Source organism: Falco peregrinus, chromosome 5 (assembly GCF_023634155.1).
Source record: "Falco peregrinus isolate bFalPer1 chromosome 5, bFalPer1.pri, whole genome shotgun sequence".
In the NCBI taxonomy this organism is placed as follows: Eukaryota; Metazoa; Chordata; class Aves; order Falconiformes; family Falconidae; genus Falco; species Falco peregrinus.
In genome coordinates this window covers 11,059,680-11,081,530 of record NC_073725.1, presented here as the reverse complement: position 1 = coordinate 11,081,530, position 21,851 = coordinate 11,059,680, and the positions used below count along the sequence as shown (strand labels likewise).

General features: G+C 36.0%; 1 protein-coding gene across 1 annotated transcript in view; it reads left to right on the top strand.

Annotated features, from left to right (window-relative positions):
- TOP2B (DNA topoisomerase II beta) overlaps positions 1-21,851 on the top strand; it is a 65,828-nt gene that overhangs the window by 33,125 nt on the left and 10,852 nt on the right. Inside the window, exons 12-28 of the mRNA XM_055803690.1 lie at positions 405-543; positions 4,541-4,698; positions 5,405-5,530; positions 6,413-6,523; positions 6,604-6,709; positions 6,907-7,016; positions 9,697-9,789; positions 9,883-9,997; positions 12,333-12,454; positions 13,269-13,417; positions 14,663-14,894; positions 16,379-16,513; positions 16,947-17,147; positions 18,786-18,981; positions 19,147-19,238; positions 20,412-20,567; positions 20,704-20,787. Of these exons, the coding sequence (XP_055659665.1) occupies positions 405-543; positions 4,541-4,698; positions 5,405-5,530; positions 6,413-6,523; positions 6,604-6,709; positions 6,907-7,016; positions 9,697-9,789; positions 9,883-9,997; positions 12,333-12,454; positions 13,269-13,417; positions 14,663-14,894; positions 16,379-16,513; positions 16,947-17,147; positions 18,786-18,981; positions 19,147-19,238; positions 20,412-20,567; positions 20,704-20,787 (2,325 nt within the window). The remainder of the gene's footprint in view (positions 1-404; positions 544-4,540; positions 4,699-5,404; positions 5,531-6,412; positions 6,524-6,603; positions 6,710-6,906; positions 7,017-9,696; positions 9,790-9,882; positions 9,998-12,332; positions 12,455-13,268; positions 13,418-14,662; positions 14,895-16,378; positions 16,514-16,946; positions 17,148-18,785; positions 18,982-19,146; positions 19,239-20,411; positions 20,568-20,703; positions 20,788-21,851) is intronic.

Sequence of the window (21,851 nt, the reverse complement as noted above, 5' to 3'; positions counted from 1 at the left end):
CTTATTCTTGAATGCTTTTGATTGTCTTTCAGACACTTTCAGTCATTTCCAATAAATATCCCATAAGGTTACTTTTTGCTGTCAAAGTCAGGAAACAGGTGCTTGATACCTAAAATGTCTCAGCACATCAACCACACAACGTAAGACTCAGTCCTCTTTTCCTCCTTTCACCAATCATGCAATGGGTGGAAAAGAAGCTGTGTGAATGTTGTGTTTTGGTTTTGTGTATAAAATGCTAAACAGTAAGGTATGTGTTAATTCCTTGACCTTTTCTATGTTGCATTTTTAAAAATCAAGAGGGCCTTGAGGACCAGTGTTAGATCAGTGACTTAAAATTGAGATATAAGAATCTGCTGTGTGAAGGTTAATTTTTCTCACCCACAATTCTGATCTGTTACTTACAGGCCTCTAACTGTGGTATCATAGAGAGTATTTTAAATTGGGTCAAATTTAAGGCACAAACTCAGCTGAACAAAAAATGTTCATCGGTGAAACACAGTAAAATCAAGGGCATTCCGAAACTGGATGATGCTAACGATGCTGGTAAGAACACTTACCTTACATAGATTTTTTTTTTTTTCACAGACATCATAATTTTAAACCTGACTTTATTTCTCATCCTTATATATATCTTTTTAATAAAAGCCTTTCTAGTTTTCTAAATTTTCTAGAGCTGGAATTAAAGCATGATTTTGAGTTTGGTATTTGGAACAGTGTCCTCTCTAGGGTAGAGAATGAGTAACACTGGTTCAAGAGACCTTTTTCATGAGATTTTAAATGCCATTAGGTTCCTATCTGGGAGTATAGGGCAAACAGGCAACCTCTGCTGGCTTGCTTCCTAGCACAGATAGGAATCGGGATCAGATGGTGATCTTTGTGCCAGTCGCAATTGAATGGGGGCTGTCCTTGAATTATTTGAGGGGCACATATGACTAAGGAGTTTGAAATGTTGCCAGCCTGTGTTAGTTGATTTTCATACATCCTTACGTTAAGCAAAGATAGAGAAACTGCAGTGAGGTAGGTAGGTGCCTTAAGTAGGTTAAAAGCATGTAAGACTGGTAAAGAGGCTTTCTTTTTTTCCTGAGCTCCAGTGTTCAAGTCATAGATGACTTGAGGTGATGAGTTCTGTTTAATTTTCTTCCCTTTCTGTTTTTTATTCCTTGGATCAGGTTATTAATTTTTTATTGAGTTTTTCCTGCAGTATTTTATTACTTTTCCAGTTATTCAGATGTCATATTTTGCCTCAGAAGTTGATAACCATATCTCCTTTATCTAGTGTTTTACTTGTTGTATCTGTATTCCTTAATCAGATGCATGTTACCAGTATTTTTCTTGTCTAGAAGACTGTGTGCTTGGAGAAATGCTGTGTTTTATGGATATCAAGCCTAGCGCTCATAAATAACATTGTGAATGATTTCTGGATCCACTTTCGTCATGATTTTTTTTTTTAGCTCTGCTTTGGAAACCAGGCTTCAAAATCAGTTTTTACTAATTTTTTTTCACTAGGGATGAGGGAAAGGAAGAACTTCTAACAGGGGAGCTAATACAATTAACCCTGAAACTTAATTAGCTAAGGAGGCATGTAGGGATTCGTTTGGGCTCAACACTGATGCTTAAAGTTTTGCATGGCTTGGATCCCTTTTATCCAGGGGTAAACTGCTACCTAGTTATTGCTACATGGGGAGCAGGAACTCTGCTTCTCCCAGGGAGGCTTGCCCAGATACTGGTTTATTGAAGATCTGGAACATAGTAAGTTTCTCACATTGAAGGCATTGCACATTTGGGGTGGACACACAGGAAGACAGAGGGGCATTCAGCTTCTGAATACAATGTGTGTTGTCATATTCACACTTGGCCTGACTTTCTGAAGTGTAACGTTATATATACTGGTAGAGATGTTTTAAACGGGAGGATCGTAAATAAAAAGTTGTGTAGTCATTTCTTATTAAAGACCGAAGGTAACATATCCACTTGGTCTTGGAAATCAATAGGAATTTTTTGGTCTTGTTGCACTAAGCTAATGCTGTAAAGAGGATCAGTGACCTCAATAAAAATCTGCTTTCATTGAGAAAGGGAGGGCAGAAGATGATCCAGAAGAGTAACTCCTTCAGTGTAGCTGCATGTGTGTTGGTTGCTCTGCTTTTAAGAACATGTTCCGGTGAACTTTAGTTGGTGACTGCATCTGACTAAAAGCTTGATGTTTCTTGACATCAGGGGAAAAGGAAGTCCTAGTGCCGTGGAAATTCTTTAATGAGTACACAGATAAAGACTGTAGAGCTGTCAGTCTTTATGTCTTTTGGACCTTAACAGAAAAGTTTGGGGATTCTCAGGGTCAGATGAAGTAAGCACGGTACATGCTCTTTCTGTGTGTGAGAGGTGATGATTACTGCTGCTTCTTAGTCCAAAAAATTCAACTCTGCGTATGAATGTTAGCTATGAATGTGCATGTGAGTAAGCATATGGTGAAGAGTTACACAGTTGTAAATCGTCTTTTCAAAAGAATTTCAGACTTTCCCCTAAGCTGGAGAAAACGTTTACCTAATGCATGAAGATACAGTTAAAGGGAGATTGCTTCAGGACATTCATACATGTTATCTGTAATCTGGCAGCAAAACACAGTAGTGTTATTTCATGTAGTTGTGTTTCAGGACAATTAAATATTTTTAAGGATCCCAAAATATTGCAGGATTTTTTTCTCAATCAAAATTTGATTGCAGGAATTACACTTTCATAAGCACCACAAATCAGATGAGGGAACAGGGTTGGTTTCTATTAACAGGTGTCAGTAGTTGGACTGAAGTAGTCCAGTGCAGGTGGGAGAGAATAGTGTCTGGCCACAGACCCTTCTGGCTTTAATTTTTCCTGTGGTTTTTAGATTTTATTTTTTTCTTCATGGGTGAATTTGTAGCTGAAGTCCAGCATCCACAGGTTCCTTGGGTGCCAAGTACCACTGAATTTTTGAATTGGTACTAATTAATACTTAGGAATAAGAGAGAGATGCACTTGTACAGCGATGTACTTGCTGCAGATTTCCTCCCCAGCTGAAAAGAGTGAGTCCTATACCTGGTCATTCTTCTTTCTTGAGATCTTGATGAGGTATGTATAGTTCTGTGGCTTGTTGGAGGAGAAGAGGTAGAAATGAAAGGAAGAATAAAGAACCAGGAATAGGAATACAGGATTGTAAGGGAGCAGCTAGATTACCAGATCTGGTGAAGCATAAAATAATTCTTTGAACCTGACAGTTCATGAGGTTTTCTCTTTGAGTTCTTTACAGCTGTGTTCAGGAAAATACCTGGCACATTACATTTCCATGAAATTAATTGCTAATGATTGCAGCTGTTCCAGAAGAAAGTGCACCTGGTTGATACTCAGATGAGTTTGCTGCAGTTCATTTAGGAAAAAAGAATCTCTCATATATTCTAAAACAGTAGGCTAGTATTTTTCTTGGTATTTTGATTCCACCTTGCTGATAGCGTGGTAGCTATTGACACTTTCTTTTTACAGTGTGAATAGCTGTCTAATTTAGATTATATTAAGCCATACATCTGATTCAGAAGACCAAAGATGTTGAATGAAAGTTCTGTGTAATAGGAAGTGTGGGGTGGTTGTATACCTACCAGCTCAAGGCAAATCAAAGCACCTATTTTAAATGCCAATATATTCAAAACTATCTTACTAACAGCAGGTAAGACTCAGCTGGCTTGGAAGCTTTTTGCATCTTTCCTGCCATTTGGCCTTGATAAAATAGCAAAACTGCATAATGAGCATTTACACCCTTAGAAAAGGCTGGATTCCTTTTTTGAACTTGCTTATTATTTAGAACCTCAAATCCACTATTGCACTTGCAATAAACAGAATATATATGTCATACCAGTTTTGAGCACACTGGACACAGGCACCGAAATGCAGTGTTATCTTGCAGAATCAAAATTACACTTTTAGTAAAGTTTTGTTTATTCTGCTCAATAAATATCTGAGAATGTATAAGAAGTGCAAGTGTTCTGATCTCTTTAGCCTTTCTGTCAAGTTTTTCTTACAGTTGCCTGGCTTCAGCCAATGGACAATAAAAAACGAAACCTGCAAAAGTGTAATGTAATAGATTACTTCTGAAAATATACTGTGAGGAAAGGGGAAATGCAGAATGGGAAATAACCCTGTGTATAACTCGGGCATGCATAATGTATGTGTGTAAGAAATCTGCAGCTAGAAAAATGAAATGGTAAAGGCACATAAACAATTTTTGTGCAGACGTGTGGGGACCATTACATAAGATGCACCGCCATTGCATCAGTTTTGTCTATTTTGCTCCTTGTCCGTAGCAATCCATGGTGTATTGCTAAATGCAAGGATGCTCATTCTTGTGTAGTTTTAGTGATATGGAGGGCCATCCCTAAAAATAGAAATTCAGCCTGTTTAAATTACCTGATGGAGACTAGAAAGAATATTCATGACTGCTGATTCAATTGCATTTCTGTTATTTGAGTTTAAAAGTTATGCTTTCTGGTTTTTTGCCTTGCATCTACTTCTTCCTGGAATGCAGGTGGCAAACATTCCTTGGACTGCACATTAATATTAACAGAAGGAGACTCTGCCAAATCTTTAGCCGTCTCTGGCTTAGGTGTTATTGGTAGAGACAGATATGGAGTATTCCCACTCAGGGGTAAAATTCTCAATGTTCGAGAAGCTTCTCACAAACAGGTAAGTAGTCTTGTCTCCTCCTTCTAGCTGACATGAATGTCTCCTGTTTATTTTTGATTTCTAGGGTTGTATCTTCATACTTCAATTTTTCTTTTTCATGAAAATTTTGTGGCTGGGATTTCATAAAGTACCAGCTACTTTAAAGCCTGGAAATATTAATTGTAGTACTGCAGATGATATATTGGGTTGATAAAGTTCATTTCTTCACAAGCGGAAGGAAATTCTGCTATGACTCATATTAACATTTCGCATGAATATTTAAAAAACTTAAAATTTTATATTCTCTCTGTTGCCGTATGATTTCATTGACTTGCAATGTGAGGCAGTAGCAGCAGCATTACCCCATTGCATTACTTCTGCTGTCCTCCATAATTTGTCTGTAAGAAGCGTTGTATGGCAGATGCCCATAGAAATAGTGGAAAGAGAAGGCAGTTTTGTGAGATGACTTTGTTACATGCACTTTTCTCCCTGCCTTCCTGACCTCGGGCTGTGGAGGAGAAAGTGTGTGGTATAGTCTTGAGAATTTGCATGTACAGAAGAAATATTTACAATTGTGAAGGCTGCAGGGGGGCTGGGGATAAAAAGATTATGAAGTTGAGGTAGGGGTGCATTGAAAAAGTAGCTATAAAGCCCATCTCAAAAAAAGTGGGATATTTCTGAATTTCTGCTTATTACACTGACCGCAAAATTTTCTTTTTCTATACAGATTATGGAAAATGCAGAAATCAACAACATCATCAAAATAGTTGGACTACAATACAAGAAAAGCTATGAAGATCCAGAATCTCTGAAAAGTTTGAGATACGGAAAAATTATGATCATGACAGATCAGGTGAGTCTGAAATTCACAGGTTTTAATAGACAGAGCTTCTTAAAATGTGTTTTGCTGCAATTTGGTAGCTTACATTTTTATGATTATAACCTTTCCCTGTGTTAGGACAATATGGATATATGCAGAGAGAGCCCCTAATGTGTGAGGTTTTTTTATGGGAATAATTTATCTGTATTTTTTATTATGGGAATAATATCTGTATTATCTGTTGTTTTCTTTACTCCAAATCAACAACTGAACTTTGCTGCACAGTAACAGACACCCCAAAGTAATAATAAAAACATGTATAAAGAAGAATGCTTTTGATAACTCAAAAATACATTGGAAGTAAGGGCAAAAGGAACAATACATGAGGTAGTGGTACTAGAAAGTCAAGGAGAGACAAGAATGCAGGCAATTATTTTTGGGTAATCTCATTAAATGTGTATCTATTGTTCAGATTTTAGAAGGCTAGGAATCCTATGCTTTGGATATTTGTGAAACTTTTTTTTTCCCCTGGGAGGTTGAACTATCAAGCATCTTAACACCAGTGAGAACTGTGGGCCAGGCTTGGCTTTCTTCCACAAAAGTTCAGTTCTGTGGTGTTTGGGAGAGCTGTCTAGCTCTCGGAGAAAACATGGCAGAGGCAAAGAAACTTTTGAACAGCGACTGTACACTTGGCTTGGAAGAGCTTATTATTAGCTCAGGGATAGTGCCATTCACAGGTGGTTATTTTATACCCAGGTCCAGTCTGGAATCCAAATTAAAAGTAACTGTTCCTTTCTATGTTTTCTGTCAACAGACATTGTTTTGATGTGTGCAGGTCAGTGAGTGGGTTTTTTTGTGGTTTGGAGGGATCTGATGTTTTGTAAGATTACCTCATCTTTTCATGTTGTGATTCAGGATCAGGATGGATCTCACATAAAAGGCTTGTTGATCAATTTTATTCATCACAATTGGCCATCACTGTTGAAACATGGTTTTCTTGAGGAATTCATCACTCCTATTGTAAAGGTATGGGGTTTATTAATGAGATTTTATGTATTACTTACAGCGCAACAGAAAAGTTCATTAGGTGTTTTGTTTTTTTAAAGGCAAGCAAAAATAAGCAAGAACTTTCATTCTATAGTATTCCTGAATTTGACGAGTGGAAGAAGCATATGGAGAATCATAAAGCATGGAAGATAAAGTACTACAAAGGTTTGTTTAAAACCAAATAAGTGAACCTCATGGATTTAAACTTACGTAAAAAATGGATGCTATTAAGTTTTATTTGTAACTGTTTTCATGATAGTATCTTCTATAATGATTTTAATAATATTTCCAGTAAAATAAAAGGGGTAAAAGATAAAACTTAAATTTTGAATATGGAGTAACTGTTCCTTTGTACTGTACAGGTTTGGGTACCAGCACTGCTAAAGAAGCAAAAGAATATTTTGCTGACATGGAAAGACATAGGATCTTATTTCGATATGCTGGTCCTGAAGATGATGCTGCCATTACACTGGTAGGAACATATAAAAGTGCTGCTAGATGATGCATTTTTCGTTTCCATTGTTTGCTGAAAATATGAGGAAGTCCTAACAGGGATTTTTTTTTTTTTTTCTGGAGTAATTGAAAAAAATGCTTTTGGGAGAGAAAGCAGCTTTTGGAAAAGATTTTAAATTGTGGAATAAGAGCTTTTTCCACACTACAATATCAGCTCTACCTTCTGCGTAGTGGCTTTGATAAACTTTGTATGGTGTGGATATCAAGAAACATTACATTTAGAATTGCTTTTAAAGACAGAACATGCAGAAGAGTGTTCAGAGTAAGGTAATACCGCCCAAACAAATGACGTTTCACATCTACTTAGGGATTTATGTTTTGTTTCTGAGCAAGTAAGATCAAATAAGTATTATTTATTTATGGAAGATGTATCAGTGTGGCGTATGTGTATTCATGCATGTATTCTACATGTTTGAGTTTGAAGTCTTAGATAGTTGTGTGCAGGAAAGTACTTGTGTTTCAAAGAGAGCTTGTGGCAAAGGATGGTGTGTCTCAAATGGAGCTGTTTTCTCAAGAAATGTTTCACCTTTTGTCTCCTTTAATTCACTATTTTAATTGTAGGTGATATTAGAGGGAAAAAGGTATAGGAGAGTGAAAAATAAAAATGGGAAAATACCCATCCTGGGCAAAACAACTTTTTCCTTATACTGTGGATCCAGTAAAATGGTGTGGTTTGGTTTTACTAGCAGAAAGGTATCTGTTCTGTTGAAGAAAACCAGCCTGATGTGTCAGAAGTTATTTGTACCGCTCATTTTAGTTCTGCTCGAGGTGCACATTAAATATAATCCATGTATGTGTTTCCCCATTGCACAGAAGTGTGTTCATCTAGATAGAGAATGAGTCTGTATATTGCATATACATTAAACTAATTGGTGGAGAGACCTCGAACTTCCTGATTAAAATTCTGAGCTCTATTTCTGCAAATAGACCTCCGTATACAGGCTGATATCGGAGGCCATATAACCTGTTACAGCTGATCCTCACTGTTGTCTAAAATGATATTCTGTCAATTCGGGATGAAGCTAGTCATCTCTGTTACACTGGGAACAACTACTGCGTAGTACTGAGGCTGTTAATAGAAGCTTCAGTTACACTCCTACCCACATTTTCTTTGCTGATAGCTATAATCCCAGCTCCGAATTTACCTCTGGGCATAGTTGTTGTAAGATTATGGGTCCTACCAAGCTTTGTGATAGCTGTAATCTAGGAAAACAAAAAATACTTCACATAGCAAGTTCTTCTGCATTCTGGAGAACTCTTTTGCTAGTAAATGAGGTCTTAGAATAGCAGTTTTAAGTAGAGAAAGAAAAAAACATTTTTATTCTATTAAAGAATAAATATTTGAGAATAACTTTTATTCTATTCTGTTAAAATATTTTTTATGCTGATCCAGGTCTTGGTCATTTGTCACTTCAGTGGTCTAGAAAACTTATAAATATGCTGAAAAGAGCCAGGAGAAAATCATAAGGATTCAGTAATATTTTTACAAAAGCCTAATCTTAAGCCTTCAGATGTCTGGCATTGTGAATTGTTGAGTTTTGTTCACAAAGGAAGTCAATCTGATGCGAAAGAGGGCAATAGCACTTAGTCCCTTTCTCAGAGAGTAAGTTACTGATCTTCATTATTTATTGTGTCATAGCATAGTTTCCAAGGAAATGAAACTACTCATTGAACTCTTCTGGAGTGCTCCAGATCGAGTCCTTGAAAAAAGATAGCACTGATGAGTGTTGTCTTATGCAGTAGAGTGGTTGAAATCAGGACATGATGGAGTCTCTATATGTTATTCCCTGAGAAAAAAAAAAAGGCAGTACTTCAACAACTCACAAAATTTTCCTGAAGTAGTTGAAATTTTGCTTAAGCCACATATTCAGTTTTTATGTATTCCTCGCTTAGTCCTCTGGAGAAGAAACTCACTGGAGCAGATCTCTCTTTCTATATCAGGACAAAGTCTTTCAGAACATTCCTGTGTCTTTTTGTAGTGATAAGTGGTTGCTTTGAAGTGATGCCTTGTCATCATGAAGACTAAGATTAAGGCCTTTAGTTAGCTGGCCTAAATGCTGGTTTATTCTTTTAACGCAGTGTCAATTTTGTTAAGTTGTCAATCTTAAGAGAACTAGGGCCAACCACTCAGGAACAGCTACAAATTATTAGCATTCTGTGGCTGACACAGCAAACAGGGCATGGAGAGGACAAGAAGAGCGTGGTATTTTTTGTAATACCTTCAGTTAATTTTCTTGATGACAGCTGGTTAAAGTTAGTTTAAATTATGAACCCAACCTTAAAATTATTTGAGGAAAGATCCTAACACCTTTAAACTTGTGTATCAAAGGACAATTCTGATGTGAAGCGAGAGATAAGAATGATAAGATTTGTCTAAATGTGTACAGATTTCAGGAATAGAATATAAATTTCAATTATGATCAGTGGGAGACCTGTCAGTTTGAAAAATCTTGCACAACCATGTCTGAAAAGTCATGTGCTTGTGCTCCTGCATAAACATTAGTTATATAGATTATCTTGTTGAATTAAGCATTATTGAATACTTGATCAGCTAGTGCACTTAAAATTCTGACTAAAGTAACACACATTTACACAAGCATCTATATGCTGATAATTTAGTGTACTTGGAATCTTTTCAGGCCTTCAGTAAGAAAAAGATTGATGACCGAAAAGAATGGTTAACAAACTTCATGGAGGACAGACGACAGCGTCGGCTACATGGCCTTCCCGAGGTGAGTCCTAAATCATAGTAATAAATCTGGTGGGTGAGATTTAAATGTAATATAGTTTTGTACTGAGTGAATAATGCGTGTGTTTTTTTTCAGCAATTTTTATATGGTACAGCAACAAAACATTTGACTTACAATGACTTCATTAACAAGGAGTTGATCCTTTTCTCAAATTCAGACAATGAGAGATCTATCCCTTCCCTTGTTGATGGTAAGCTGATAGTTCATTATGATTTGTTGGAACATTCCTCTTTATTGTTGATTTTTAAACCTGTGGTTTTTATTGGAAATCAATGCATTCAAGTAGAGAATGTAAGAACTTTAATATTTTTGTTTGTTAGCATTTAGATGCTAAGGAATTGCCATATTTCTCCTGTGAGGAAGTTTAAGCTTTGTTGCACAGCCTTTTTACTTAACCAGGCCTGTTCCCTTGACCATACATGTGCTTTGTTTCTAGTCAGACCATCAGAGAAAGCCAGTCTTTTAAGTGCTTATCATAATTAAAATTCAAGTCGGCAGCTGAGTGCAGATGAAGATGCAAATGTTTTTCTCTCTTCAGTCTTAAACCACAGGCAGTATTTTAGTGGTTACTGACCTGTAATCCTTCTGGGGTTCTGTCAGCCATGTTTGCTAATGCTCCCTTTGCAATAGCATGAACATTAAAAGAAGCAGCTTACTACGCTACAGCTTTATTTGTAAAACTGCCTGCAGACGGCATGAGCAGGAATTTCTGCCTATATTTTTGTCAGTATGCATATGCTTAGTAAGATACAGGAAAAAAGGCCTTGATGTTTCACAGAGGGGAAAAAAGAGCACATTTATCTCCTCTTTCCTCTACATTTTTTATAGTGGAGGTGGTCAGCCGCCTTGATGCTACAGACCCACACCAAAAAAATGAAGCAAAATATAAGAGGTTTTATGTTTTAGATGAGAAAGTAGGATAGTTCACAGGTGGGTAGGGGTAGTAGCTTCCTAGTAGGTTGGATCTCCAGCTCTATTGCAGAATAATTAGATTAGGATTAGGTGTGTCTAGGGAATCAAAGAATGTCAGTCTCTGTTTCAGCTTTGGACTTACTTCCTCCCGTAGTCGGGTATTAGGATAAACCAGTAGTCTCTAGGCAAGCATTTCATAGTTTACTGTTCTGGGTTCACCACAGAGCTGCATGTTTCAAGAGGTCATTGTTCCTTATAACATCCTCTACCCTGACTGTTTTCTCAGAAACAGCAGAATGGTTTTTCTGAAACTTAAAGTATGAACTTGCAGTAGATAACTTTTCATTTGAATTGAAGTTTTCCAGGATTGTGTCTACGGAAGTGTAAGGAAAATGAGAAGGGAACATATTTATTCATCTATTTCTCTGTGTGTATATATGTAATAGAATGTATGTATGTATATTAGTATACATACTACATATAATCACTCTGTTACACTTATAATATTATTTATAACACCATATATATTATACACTATACATATATAGTATGTACAGTATTATACGTGTAATTTTATGTGTTATATATAATTGCTATGAGTGTTTCTGCCAGCTTTGGCTGTAAATTCTGCTTTCTGGGCATAGGAAGAATGAAGAGGAAAAACATTACATTACAATTGTAATCTCTTTACAATTACTAGTTACCACTTTTACTTGTTGGTGATTCTCCTGTGTAAAGCAAATCCTCTGTTACATGCAATAGAATTTTGGTAGAAAAACATGGTGCAGGCCCATTGTAAAGAAAATTGAATGTTTCATATTTAAATGAAATGTAGATGTGGAGTCAGTGTCTTTTTTTCAATTTTTACTCTTACCTTTGACCAAGGTTAGTAATGGGAACACATAACAATATTTTAGTGCATTTCAGAATTGTATGTGATTTAAAACACTGAATGGATCAATAAGCATGATCTAGAACTGGTTATCAGTTCTCGATAACATGCAGAAAAACTGCAGTCCCGTCCACACAGATGTTGTACTTAAAGTGTGCCTAAACAATAAAAAACAAGTCAGAAGATCAAAGACACTGGCTTCTTACATAAAAAAATTAGAAGACCTAAAAGGGAGACAAATAACATATCTTTTTTTATATTTTAATGAGTATTTTTAATGACTGAGGATTTCACACTAAAAGTAAAATTTCAGAGTGCTTTAAAATAAGTGTAAGCTACAGTTGCAGTTGTCACTGCTGAATTTGTGTTGATATTCTTCAGAAAAAGTTTTTGCTGAGTAGACTGGAAAGAAACAACTCAACTTGTAGAAGCTTTACATTTAGGATAAAGTTTATTAGAATGCTGTATGCTCCATAGTAGTGATTGGCTGAAAGGGTTATGTTTACACTGTCCTGGTAACTTTTCCAGTTTGCCAAAATAATTTTTATTATTTAAAACCCCCCTGATGTATTAATTTGGTATTTTGTTAATATTGCACTGAATTTGTTTCCATTTAGTGTTTAAGCTTTTGAGAGATTAGAAATGACAGTAAGACAAAACAAGTTTATTACTTAAAAACATATGCTTGTGTATGTTGAAAATGGGATATTCTTCTCAATAGGTTTAAAACCAGGGCAACGCAAAGTTTTATTCACTTGCTTTAAGAGAAATGATAAACGTGAAGTAAAGGTTGCTCAGCTGGCTGGTTCTGTTGCTGAAATGTCAGCTTATCACCATGGGGAGGTGAGTATGAAGGATGGCAAAGTTGTGAAGATTTTTAGCCTATATAAAATATTAGGCAAATGTCTGCTGTATTGAAATTGCAAACCTATTGACTATAAGTCTACTAATCAAACCACAGATTTACTTTTAAAGAAAACAAACCGAACAGTATGCAGCTTAATAATACAGCATATTTCCATTCTTTCCAAGCCTTTGTGCACAGTGGTATCCCAAATAGTTTGTGGGTTGTGGCAAAATAGTAGACAACCAATTGCATAGGTAACTTATAGATTCTCAAATCATAGGAATATAGGAGCTCCACGTACTAGAACAATGTTTGTCCTAAACGAGAAATATAATCTTGTAAGAAGAAGAGATACTTTTCTTCAAAAACCTGATACAGTGTTCGAACAAAAATTATTTCTAGCTCCTGATTTGTTTATATTTATCTGAAATATTAACAAGAGTTGCCATATTAATAGTCTCTTTCCATCTCTTCTTTTCTCTCTTTAAAAGCAGTAAGTGCAGTCAGTTTGCTCCCCATTCATTCCTCCAGAGAAATGCTTTAGAAAAAATGGAGAAGCCCAGGGGTTTTCATAAGCATAGATTGTAAGGACGCTTAAAGCAGGGAGGCAATGTGTCTGCAGAAGAGGAAGCATTATGTTTTGCCAGCAGCTCTTACAACAGGTTTACAACATTCCTTTCTCAGGGAGACTACTTTTTTGAAATATAATTCAGATTACTCACACAATTTTGGGGCATTAAAAATATATTTTATTGGCTGATTAGGAAAGACTGTCTCTCTTTATTACTATGAACGTGTATTTTCTTGCAGCAAGCATTAATGATGACTATTGTCAACTTGGCTCAGAACTTTGTTGGAAGTAACAATGTTAATCTGCTACAACCTATTGGTCAGTTTGGTACCAGGCTTCATGGTGGGAAGGATGCTGCCAGCCCTCGCTATATTTTCACCATGTTAAGGTAAACAGAAATGTAAAGCTAAATGCATGCTTTTAAGAAGCCTTGTTAGAAACTCATCCTTTCACAACACTACAGGGTTTTTTTTATGGGCAAGGAGTGGGGGAGGATTGGAATATTTTGATAGAAGCTCAAATTCTGCTTTACATCTGTATGTTTTTGCATATTGATTTTCTGCATGATTTTCCATGCACAGAAGTTCTGTGGGGATCGTAGCTTTTAAGGAATTAAACTTTGAATCATAAGGCTGAAGACTGAAAATGTAGATAATTTTGATTAGTTACTGAACTTAAATTGTGACATGCAGAAGTGGCTTTCAGTTTCCCTGTCAGTATGAAATCTGATCAGTTTCACAATAGAAAGTGTATTGGTACCTGTCATAAGTCCTGCAACTCAGCATAGACTTGAAAGTTGAGATATATTCTTTTCTTTTCGAATGAGTTTAGTCATATCAAGCTAAATCACACATCTATCATGACTAATGAAGTCCTAATTTAATGATGCTGAGTTTTCACAGCTAATACCTTGAAATTCAATTTGGCATGCAGTGTTAGAATGTGTTCCTTAACATAAGTTATAGTATTTTTTAAGTTATGTTGCTTCTTTATTTGCTAATTTCAGTCTGATATTTTGCCTAAAATTCGTTGTAGTTTCTTCCTTTCCTCTAATTGTAAGCTTTATGCTTAAGTATCAGGTTGTATTCCCTTTCCTAAGTATGTTTTTTCTGTAGCAACCTGGTTTTTTTGTAGCAACCTGTTTTTTCAAATTTTCCATTTTGCATGGGGTGCTGGAAATTGTATTCACCCAGGGCAATGTTCTATATGAACAAAGAGTCAGTAGGAAGAGCACCGTAGCATTTTCAGAGACTGCTAGTTCTGCAATTAAACAACGAAGTTTTGCAACCGTTTGCATGCTGTGTTGCTTTCTTACTGGGTGACCTACTGTCACATTGAACTGTGTGTTCAGAGTCCTTCAAAATTTGGTATTTTGTATATGTTAAATGTCATCAGTTACTAGTGTGTCACGTGCATGTGTTGTGAAGGAAACAAACATGTTATGGATGCACATTGGGAAGAGCTTGCTTGTCTCAGGAGGCACATACACTGTATTTTCAGCTTCAGAATGGCAAAGAGAAAGGAAGGCATGAGAAAAATCTACAAATAATCATATCTAGACCCATGGACTGTCAAAGCATTATGTACTTACTGAACTCCAGTTAAACAGTTTTCTTGTCTTTCTTTTTTAAAGCCCTTTAGCAAGGCTGCTTTTTCCATCAGTGGATGACAACTTGCTTAAATTTCTTTATGATGACAACCAACGTGTAGAGCCTGAATGGTATATTCCCATCATTCCTATGGTTTTAGTAAATGGAGCTGAAGGAATTGGTACTGGATGGGCTTGCAAACTTCCAAACTATGATACCAGAGAGATTGTAAACAACGTCAGACGAATGCTGGATGGCTTAGATCCCCACCCAATGGTAAAAACAATAATATATACTGGCGTTTTATGTTTGCTACACAAACCTTATTTTGTACTTACAAGATGAATTCATATCACACTAGAAATTGTTGGATATCCACTTGATTGTTGGAACATCTGAGTTGGATTGTCCCAGTAATTTTGCGTAGGAGCTTTACTTGACTGTTGGGATGAGGCTGGGGAAGTTCACCTTGAAGCAAAAAACATTGCAATTAGTATTTTTCCCATTATTTCCCAGGACTTTTTCTTCAGTCTGCTGACTGTAAGCCTTCACAGTTGCCAGTCTTACAGGGTATTTATGACATGGCAGTAGAGTAAAAAGCTGTACCGCTCTTTCCTTTTTGAAGGTACTATTACTTATCTTCAGCCAAAGTTAACATTTCCTCTGTCCTGTCTGAATTATACTTTCTTATATGTCTGTAAGCACAGGAAAAGATACTGTCGCTGTTCCAAGGAAATCAGCAGCTTCTAAACTGCATCCAGCTTCTGTTCCTTTATTTAAAATTTTATAAAAAGTCTTGGAAGTGGTGTACGCTTGAAAAAATTTGGACAGGAAAAATACCTGGGTGAACCCAGAATATCTATAACCAGCAGATGAAATACAGTTAACGTAGCCTTTACAGTGGCTGGATAGTGCTACTTTGCTTTGTTTACCAAGTCACAGAAGCAGAAACATCTTTTCTTCTCTACTTAGAGCGCAGTTTGCTGACTGCGCAGTATCAATTTTCATGACGTAGTGAATTTCCTTTTGCAAATTCTTGGGAACAATGAACAGATTTTTTAAATTTATTTTTTTAATTAATGCAATCCATTGCCCTTCCTTTAGGACTCCTAGGCCTTCTGTGTAGTCTCACAGTCAATTGAAGCTTCACTGTGGTTGAAAGAGGCAGTTCTGCCTCCATCTAGCTCCTTTCTTTATGCTGGTATGTGTTTGTGGCTGCATGGTAAGCTGGATAAGGGAATCAATTCAGTTAAAGAAAACTCCCCTCCCTGTTAGTTACTTTTTTAAACTGGATGGGTTCCACTATCTTTGCCAAACAGCACAAGAATGAAAAAATGGTTAGGGGAGGTAGCACCACTTCTGTAAAATTATTGTGAGACTGGGGTGTTAATCTGCTTTCTGTCATGCCTTATCTGTGCTTGCAGTTTTATTTAAAAAAAGAAAAAAAGGAAAAAAATAAAACCAACCCAAAACCCACAAATAAAACAAAAAAACCCACCACCTTGCTGGGCTCAGCTGCATCTTCTTAATCGTTTATCTACCCTGTAGATGTTAAGATACTTGCTCCTGCCACTTGCATGTCTTTTTTCTGTTTATTCCGTAGTATTTTTCATATGACTTAAGTTTTTCACAGGCATGAGAGGCTGGTTGATGATTTAGTGCAATAAAAAGCAATAGCTGTATGGTGAATGGGAAACAAATATTCCCCCAGTTTTTTATTATAAAGATTATTACCACTTCACTGTTTTTTGCAATTTCAGCTCCCAAACTACAAAAACTTCAAAGGAACCATTCAAGAACTTGGTCAAAACCAGTATGTGGTCAGTGGTGAAATATTTGTGGTGGACAGGAACACTGTAGAAATTACAGAGCTTCCTGTAAGGACGTGGACCCAGGTAAGTAACAGTGAAAAAAAAAAAAAAGTTTCATAGTAGATTATTTAATCCTACATCTGGATGAACTTTTAACACAATTTCTGATGATTATACATACGTGGAGGGGAACATGGTTTGATTCTTTTGTGTGCCTTTGTAGGAGATGGGTTTCTCCTTGTGCTATCTACCGTCCATACCACAAAGAATACCTGCTTCTCCTGCTGAATTGATATTTAATCCCTTTTTTCTTTTGAGTAGATTTTTCTGTTCTTGTTAGATGCCTTTTAATGTTTGTGCTAGTCTTGGCCTGCGTTTTGCAGGTTATACTGGTTCTGTAAATTATAACTTATCAAATGTAATGCGCAAAGCATTGAAATCTTATGTTGTTCAGTTGGTTTAAGGAATTGAGGGTTTTAAGAAGTGTTTTTGTCTTTTGCTAAACTGTTTTTAATAGGTGTACAAAGAACAGGTTCTAGAACCTATGTTGAATGGGACTGAAAAAACTCCAGCATTAATTTCTGACTATAAGGAATACCACACTGATACAACTGTGAAATTTGTTGTCAAGATGACAGAAGAAAAACTTGCACAGGCAGAAGCAGCTGGATTGCACAAAGTCTTTAAGCTTCAGACAAGTCTTACTTGTAATTCTATGGTAACTTTTTCATGTTTGGCTATCAGAATCCTTATTGTTGCTTGTTGTGAGCTCCAGTGTTTCTGTGTGTACTTTGGTACTTGGTATTGAACAGTGTATCGCGTATTTGAAATTGTTTGAATATAAGAAAATTGTAGTGATCACAAATATGAGATCAATATGGATCAGCAAATCCATTTTAGTCCTGATGAAATCTTTCAAACTAAATTAGACAGGCTTAGGGTGGTTAGTTTCCTGTAACTGAAAATTTCCTCTGCAACTAACGAAAAATGGTTAATGTAAAGCAGATTATACAAAACTTCCTGCCATATTATAGTTAGGTTTGAGTTTTAAACTTAAGACAAGTTACACTTTCAATATTACACTTTATGCAGGACTATTAGTCCTCTAATTGGAATTAAATGATCCAATGTTTTCACCAACATAAACACTATTTTAGGTTGTAAGGTGTAGAAAACACTACCCTTAAGTTTCTGAGGATGTAATAGTGATGTAAACTACTCGTATGGTTTATTCTGCTTGAAGCAAGATGGGAGTAAGAATGTGAGTAAATATGAATGACTATTACGGGAGGGATTTGAATTGTAAGATAATTCTGCTAGAATGTTTCCAAACAACCTGCCTTTCTGAAAACAGTTCTTAATTTTTTTTATGGCAGATACCACTTTCAGATATTATCACAAAGCAACAATACCATTACTGTTGCTGTTGTTTTATAAATCAAAAGCTATGTGAAAATAGATGAAAAATAAAGACTATAGAATTGGAAGAGTAAAAAGGCCTACCCATTTTGTAGATTGTGCTTGAAAAGCGAAACTACGAAATCAAGGTGATAGTATTTCTCACAGGTTTAAGTGACTGTATGAACTACTGTGAGAATATGTCTTCAAATTAATCTTTATCAGATTACAGAATCTTTTGCAGCTTAATTCTGCATTTTCTGCATACTGAAATAAATAGTGAGGGCTGCTTTCTGTGTGAATTAATCTGCCCTAGTGTAAGCATCTCTAAAAGTTAATGCAGGCTAGTCATTGTTCACCCAACTCCCAAATAGGTATTTTAGATAGATGAATTACCCTCTAGAGGGGCTTATTTCTTTCAGTTGGCTATAGAGGCCGCCCAGGGTGACTAGTTCACCATAAATGTCTAAACTGCAGATGTCAGAATTCAGGCAGGATTGATTCCACCTATGGTGTAGAAATGATTTCTTACTTTGTTAGTGCTTGAACTTGAAGGATGGCAGTTTTCACAGCTGAAAAGTGGCAGATTTCACAACTGAACTGAAAGATTATTAAAGATGCTTTTCAACTGTTAGTTAAATAGTTATAAATCATTAGGTGCTACTGAACTTGTGCTTTAATAGTTAGATAAAATTAGTCATTCAACTGAATTAATGTTTCTCTGTATAGGTGTCTTCCTGTTTGAACATGTGACCATAAATCTCATTTTAAATATACTTGTGAATAAAATCTGTCCAGCTATGTGCTGTGTAGTTCCATAGCAAGGTTTGAGTTCAGTCTTCAAAATACCACTTTCTGTGTGGTGCATGTATGTGTGCAGTAGAAATACACGCGTACACAAAGGTTAACAAAGTTGGAGTTATGCAATCTCTCAAGCAGTATATTATGTATTTTGTAGGTGCTATTCGATCATATGGGATGTTTAAAGAAGTATGAAACCGTGCAAGACATCTTGAAGGAGTTCTTTGATTTGCGGTTGCATTATTATAGTTTACGCAAGGAATGGCTTGTGGGAATGCTGGGTGCAGAATCTACCAAGCTTAACAATCAAGCTCGTTTCGTTCTGGAGAAGATACAAGGAAAAATTACCATAGGTGAGTAAATGTAAGTTAGAATTGTTAACAGAGGGGGGAAATCTGGAAAAGAGTTAAATATAGTAGAATGTACTTGCATGTAAGACATCTATTTTCAAGACACTGATGTGTTTGTTTTTTTTTTTCTTTCTCTCCCTGCTGCCTGGTTGTGTGTGTGTCTTGTAGAGAACAGATCAAAACGAGATTTGATTCAGATGCTGGTCCAGAGAGGTTATGAATCTGATCCAGTAAAAGCTTGGAAGGAGGCACAGGAAAAGGTAATAATCTGAAGTTACTGGGTGAATGCTGCTAATGTTATAAATTCTATTAAGTTAGACTACTGGAAAACAAACATCTGAATAGAATAATTTATAACACACATAACACCTTAAAAAGATTATTCATTACTACTTTTAGCTTCCAGTTTTAAAAATATGTGAAACTTGTATAAAGATATTGTCACATAGTGGTATCGCATATGGATAATTCTTAGAAGAAAACTAGATAGTACAAGCCTTAAAATGAGAATGCAGAGGATTGAATTTCTTAATGTACCCAAATCAAACTGGCAGCTTGATTTCTGACTAGCTGATGCATAAAATGCTGCATCAGTTACCCCACATATATAACTGATGTCCCCCTTATTATTTATGTCATATGATTGCAGAATGTAATTATTGATATATAAACTTATGCATTAGATTTCTGTAATGAAACATCAATATTGTAAAGCTATGACTTTTGGACTTAGTTTAGTAAATGTGACCTTGACCTATATCTATTTCTGTGTTGTTTTTTTTAAAAACCCAAGAGGGATTTTTGTTGTTCCAGAAGAGATGTGACAAGTTTAATTTCATGCTTTACTATGGGAAGATGAAACTACTTTGAAAAGCAACTTCAAATCCCTGTCAAGACACCCCTTTTCTACACTGTTCCCACTGCATTCCCTATTGGTTTTCATTTCTCATTTGCTTTGCTTTGCGTTCTTTTGCTACTGTTTTTTAATTGCATGCAGTGTGTTGTATTTTATAATGAAACTATTATTATGAGAAATTTTGATCCACTTCCACACCACTGTGTATACATTCAGGGCTTTGATAGCAATTTCTATCTGAAAGACCCTGCTCATTTCTGAAGAAAGAGATATACATGAACATCCCAAGGGCAAAGGTCTCAGCCCTGTGAGATAGCTAGGACGGTACCAGTATCTTAGCCAGCAGATACGAGGCATATGGCTAGCATCAGGTTAAGATTTGTTTTCTTAAATGAAATAATTAAATAATCCAGTTACAGAAAGTCACAGGAATGTGGCCTTTTGGAAAGGTCCAGAAAATGTTAAGGTTATTGAATCTATGAGGACAGACCTTACTGGTGGTGCTTTGGAGCAGTGTTACAGTTTATGCATAGAGCTAAGATTATTAATACTTGTAATTGTAAATATTTGACTTCAGGCAGCAGAAGAGGAGGACCCACAGAACCCAAATGATGATGCTTCCTCTGCTTCTGGCTCAACTTCTGGCCCCGACTTTAACTATATCTTAAACATGTCTCTATGGTCACTCACGAAAGAGAAAGTAGAAGAGTTAATTAAGCAGAGAGATTCAAAGGTTAGTACACTATGGAAGGCTTGTTCTGAAGAGATACAGTAATTACTGATGTGTCTAATTGTGAATGTTCAGTTTTGATAGTATTTACTTCAGTTGTAACTTAGTAACTTATGTTGTATCTATGTTCATGTTTTAGGAGCGAGAACTAAATGACCTTAAAAGGAAATCTTCTTCAGATCTTTGGAAAGAAGATTTAGCAGCCTTTGTTGAAGAGCTTGAAGTATGTTTTATTTTACATATCCTTATAAAAATATTGAATTAATTTAATGAAAAACATTTATTAATTAATTCAAAGTAATATGATTTAAGCAAAAAACAATAAAGTATACCGCATTTGGGATGAAAAGCAGATAGACCTCCAAATATAATGGTAAATGGGAAATAAATATTGGGTATTTGTGTTCCTAGTTGTATTCCTCAGGGATCGTCTTTTGCAGCTATACAATTTAATGTTTTTTTCCAAGTCAGCAAGGATAAAAGAAAAAGTACCAGGAGAAAATCTGTTTTCATATGACACAAAAAGGTGGGAGTAGTAACTGGCAATAATAATAATAGTAGTAGTAGTAGTTCTACATGATCTAATTGGTTGTGAGTGTGAGGCAATAAATACTGTCAAATGCAAAGCTGTACATGTAGGAATTAAGTGTGTAGGCCATAAGTACTATATGAGGAGCTTTTACTTTACCTCATCAGTAACTCTGAAAAAATGTAAAGTCCTGTTGGTGGCTGGCTTGCTGAGCCTCAGCTTTGAGTGTTGCCTGGAAAGGGCTGATATAATCTTTTGAAGTGACACAGGGTATTACAAATAAGGTGTTTGTTTTCTTTCTTCGTGTGTTTGTGGTACAGCTGCAGTTGGAAGTGGTGTGTTCAGATGTCTGTATTCCAGCTTTATGTTCGTTTTGTGCAAAAAGCTGACTGAAGGACTGGAAAATGTGCCTTGGAATTACTGTAAAAACTAGTTGCTTAAATTAAACACTGAAAAGTTACATCGTTACCCAGACACATACATGAGAAATAGAAACTTGATAAAAGAAAGATTTTCAGTCTAGCAGGGTCCAAAAGTTCATGTTTACTTAATCATGAAAAAAAGTGTAGGGTAATGAAGAATTTACCCAGATTAAGTGGTGGTTTTTCCATTACTGGGAAGTGTGTTACAATTCAAGTGAGAATTAAGGGAAGCCTTGTGCTCCATGTGTAAAGGAGATGAATCTTAAGTAATCACCATGTTCTACTTTGTCCTCATTAAAAAAGAATGTGTTCCCCCCCCTATCCCACCCCACCCCA